General features: G+C 37.1%; 1 protein-coding gene across 1 annotated transcript; it reads right to left on the bottom strand.

The window, feature by feature from the left end:
* Nucleotides 1-1,681: 1,681 nt before the first annotated feature.
* Nucleotides 1,682-3,932, bottom strand: LOC125665226 (rhomboid-related protein 4-like). Its single transcript, XM_048897860.2, has 3 exons — nucleotides 3,383-3,932; nucleotides 2,929-3,042; nucleotides 1,682-2,280 (listed from the first exon to the last, which is right to left on the bottom strand). The coding sequence occupies exons 1-3, from the start codon at nucleotides 3,846-3,848 to the stop codon at nucleotides 2,159-2,161; spliced, it is 702 nt and encodes a 233-aa protein (XP_048753817.2). The 5' UTR covers nucleotides 3,849-3,932; the 3' UTR covers nucleotides 1,682-2,158.
* Between the last annotated feature and the right edge of the window lie 545 nt (nucleotides 3,933-4,477).

The raw sequence follows: 4,477 nt of genomic DNA, 5'->3' as shown, positions 1-4,477 counted from the left end.
CGATACAAATTTCATTATGTTTGTGCCTACTGCCGATTTGTACTGCTCTCACGTTACGTATCCTCCATATCATGTGATCACGGTGTCACCAGAATTTAGACGCGAGGGTGGAGCGAGATATCCCCAATCAACCTATTTCTATGTGAATTTTTATCGCACGTACATGATACACAAGTCTATAATAGATGGTTTTCCATTGAAGCGATTAAGCAAGAGTTATTTCCCATTGGCTGCCATATTGTAGATTAACATGCCCGGATTCCTTCATTATTCCACCAAAATCAGCCTTGTTATTCTGGTCACTGAGGTGGAGATAAACTGTTTTTCTTATTAATATACATTTGTTAATGCATCTTTTACTTCATAATTGCAATATTGCAAAGGTTTCCCCCCATATAGTTCTGCCTTACATGTTTGAAATTGGTTGCCCAAAGAGGAAAATCCACCAGTTTGACCTACAAGATGGTGGCCAAGGGGAATAACTCGGGGTCAAAATACGTCATATGAAAATCATCTATTGTTTTTACGGTACACAGTGTCGTTCTGATACCCACGTGCGTTATAATCCTGGATGCCTTACAGTACAATGTATGCATGATTTGCATATATACATGTAGAAATAAATGATACGTGTGTGTACCTTACATCTGTATTGATCTCATTTCACCAGTTGGAAGACTAAATCTTCAGTTTTTATCAATTTGAAAATGAACTGATCCATTAATGTATTGTATCTTGCTTAACGTCTCGCTCGATAATTTTTCACTCATATGGAGACGTCACCAAGACCGGTGAAGGGCTTCAAATTTAGGCCATTTAGCAGTGAGGGTTCTTTAGCGTACCACACCTATTGTGACACGGGGCATCCGTTTTTAAGTTCATCTCCGAGGACCCGTAACATTCACACTTGATGCCGAGCATTTGGAGATGGAACTGTCACGACTTAGGTCTGTCGCGGCCGGGATTGGAACCCCGGCCTTCCGCATGCGGGGCAAACACTCTAACCTGGCGGTCACGTTTGGATTTTTGTAATCATGATATCATTTTGAAGGGTTTATCAAGCAAAAATGATAAGTCATTAAATCCACCATAGTAATTTTCAAAATTTAATTACTGCTTGATTTATTTCGCCTAGAATTTAACATTGAAGCCTATCGGAAGAGCATGTCTTAATGAAATATTTTAATACGAAATGATAGGTTTTTAAATCTCTTGGTAGAAAGTTACATAAACTTTCTCTTTATGAAAATATGAAATAAAATTAATCATTCACCATACACATTTTTAGAAAATTAGATTTTTCTTATTTTTACAAAGGGCAGATAACTCTTTAAAAAGTCTCAAGAGTAAAAAAAAAAAAAAAAAAGACAACTTCTAATCACATACCAGTCGTGTGAATTTCATCTACTTCACTTTCGTCAATATTTAACAAAAACCATTTATGTTGATTAAAATCCTTCAAAATTGTTCATTATCCTTTGGTTACTACGAAAGCCTATTAGGATCAAACTATGGAGGAAAATAATTAGAAAGGCGTTGTGATGCAGAAAAAAAGGCGTAATAACGCAAAGTGAAAGGGTGTTATTATTATAGCGCGAAAAAAGGCATAATAACGCAAAAAAGCGTTATTACGCCTTTTCAAAAGGCTACGCATGCATTGTTTGAACGACTAGTATACGAATTGAAGGTAAAAGTATAGCTATATATTACTACTGCAATATCTTATAATACACATGTACATGTATTCACAAATTTTAGTGTAAATGGTTTTGTGATCTCTTTGTTGACAAAGAGTAAACTATAAATGTATGTATAATTGCTCTTTGTAAACATTTCAGTGAGCCTTTCTTAACTGGAACAGTCACTCAGCATCCATAGATATAAAGTCCGATCAGAATTCTCATCGATCGTCATCCCCAACAAACCGCGTCACTTCCCAAAAAACACGTCACTCCCCAACAAACCACGTCACTTCCAACAAACCACGTCACTTCCCAACAAACCACGTCACTTCCAACAAACCACGTCACTTCCCAACAAACCACGTCACTTCCCAACAAACCACATCACTTCCCAACCACGTCACTTCCCAACAAACCACGTCACTTCCCAACAAACCACGTCACCGGTTTTCATCAGACTGGAACCTTGCATATTATTATGTACCCACGACAGCTTCGTTATCTCGCATGGCATACCCATCAAGACTTCCAAAATTCATTATGCGTTGAAGAATATTGTATTTATACAATACACCAACTAATATTCCACCAAGATGGCCTGTAATTAAAAATATGTAGATCTACCATTTAATTAAATTAAGACGTAAATCAAATATTTTTTTTAAAATACATTTTGTTCACTCTGTGAACTGATTTCCAATAAAAGCAGTTTTAAAGGAGAGAGGGATCGAGAGAGAGATGGGGACAATTTTTAACCACGTGACTTGCGCTGTGAGGACAGTCTGACTTGCTCAATTTCAGTTTATTCTCTGAAACCATTAATGGTACATGAGGAACAGTAACAATATATATGTACATAATAAATAACATTGCGCTGTGAGGACAGACTACTATTACATGACCCACAGAATGTAAAGTGAATAGATGACAGTAGATTAGTAGGAACAAGCGGTATGGGGAAATGTCCTTGCTAATATTCAGTTTCAAAAACCCTTTCACAGTTTGAAAGAGTGCATTGGATATTAAACTTTTATAGGTGTATTTACTTTTTGTTTTTATTCTTCTTTATATAATATACCTCTGATTAGTGTTATTTATTATATACATATATTGCTGCTGTTCCTCATGCACCATTAATGGTTTCAGAGAATAAACTGAACTGATAGGTGCTCTACAAGATGGTACATTAAGCATTGTAAACTGGACGGTTTTGTCGGAGGTGGGGGGGGGGGGGAGGAAAACCTACTTGTGAAACACGCTTCCGATGTCATTATGTGTACGGCGGCTAGTTCTAGCCAGTACATAAATTCATTTTCTTTGGTGAAGTCAGAAATAACAACTTTCAAGGCAAACAGCACTCCTATAAAATAAAAGTTACATAGGCATGTAAATATTCAGATCTGTTACAAACACCACTCCTATAAAATAAAACTTACGATAGGCATGTAATAGATCTATTACTTTCTTGCAACAAATTTTCTATGACTAAAAATAAAATATGTAATTACATACAATGTATATTCAAAAAATAATCGGCAAATTGGTACGTCAGATCACAGGGGCTTGTATAGAAAAAAATCAAGATAGCTCATATGGAAAATACAGGTGGAGATGTATGCATCCGGGGTGGGGGTCTTGGTTTTTCTACACAAGCCCCTGTGGTTATATTGGATTTAGTAAATGGTAAATGATCTATTTACCCGAAATCCCTATGCATCCTTGAACAAGTCCTTTCTTCCTGTTCTTGTTAATGCATGCTGACAGAATCCTAAGAAATGTACAAAACAAACTGCTTAACACGGTGAATATAATCACCATGTATAACACATACCACGGTTTGAACCGCTGCTCAAGAAGCGCACATTTAGTAACAAATGATGCTAGATTATACACCAAGTGTGTATCGTCAGCGTGATATAACACTCCTGTCAAAAGCCTGTGATATTCGCCATCTCTGAAAATGGTCATTGGACTAATCCACACATCCTCATGTTTAAAACCGCTCGCCTTGATGTAGAGGTAAACGACGAGAGAGGCAAGGGCTACAGTCATGTATGGAAAATGGTCTAAATTGGCCTCTTGAAGGCATTCCTGAAGCTTACTTTGTAGGCCCTCAGGACCCTCGCTGGCGAGGTATGTTACACTACACAAGCTACTATTGAACATTTTCTATTCACGTTACAAACCCGTTTAACGTTGTGTTGCTGCATGCCACTTCGACTTGTTTATTGTTTACTGGTGTGACAATTTATAGTACTCCAAACCCGATAACTATTATGTGTGTCTACGGCACCAAAAATGTAAAAATCCTGATCCACACAGCAAGCACTAAAAACGTAACAGGAAGCCTGTGTGTATGCTGGGATTGAAATAAGTCTAGCTTCTCCTAACGCATAAGTTCTATCGTTAAAAATAAATATATTATTGATATAAAAAGAACTCGCTGTCAATTTGGTCTTTCAAGTAAATTTGTCTTCCAAAAGAGTGTTTCAAAGTGTAACTTTACTTCGTTTCGGCCGTGAGTATCGACTTGTGTTTCTAAATCGTAACACTATTGAATCTTTTCACGTATTTCTGTCTTTCAAAACAGCAACTCAAGCACAACTCATCTAATTTCGTTTCCGCCTTGAGTTTTCAAATCTTATTCATTATTGTATTGGACCATGCAGATTCTTGCACGTAATTTTTGTATTTAGTGGTAAATTTGAATTCACGTACATATACGACTTATCTTATCGGGCTCTCGGTGTGACCGGTCGGCAGGGGATGCTTACTCTTCCTGGACGCCTAATCCC

The sequence above is a fragment of the Ostrea edulis genome, chromosome 10, assembly GCF_947568905.1.
Source record: "Ostrea edulis chromosome 10, xbOstEdul1.1, whole genome shotgun sequence".
In the NCBI taxonomy this organism is placed as follows: Eukaryota; Metazoa; Mollusca; class Bivalvia; order Ostreida; family Ostreidae; genus Ostrea; species Ostrea edulis.
Note: the sequence above shows the minus strand (reverse complement) of the source record. Positions and strands in the feature narration are given on the sequence as shown.

What these genes read in the sequence shown, in the direction of transcription:
- LOC125665226 (XM_048897860.2), bottom strand. Translation starts at nt 3,848, where the DNA reads ATGTTCAATAGTAGCTTGTGTAGTGTAACATACCTCGCCAGCGAGGGT. An exon ending in AGGATGCATAGGGATTTCGG is followed by an intron (nt 3,043 to 3,382) that starts GTAAATAGATCA and finishes TTTATTTTATAG; the next exon opens with GAGTGCTGTTTGCCTTGAAA. An exon ending in ATCGGAAGCGTGTTTCACAA is followed by an intron (nt 2,281 to 2,928) that starts GTAGGTTTTCCT and finishes TTTTAATTACAG; the next exon opens with GCCATCTTGGTGGAATATTA.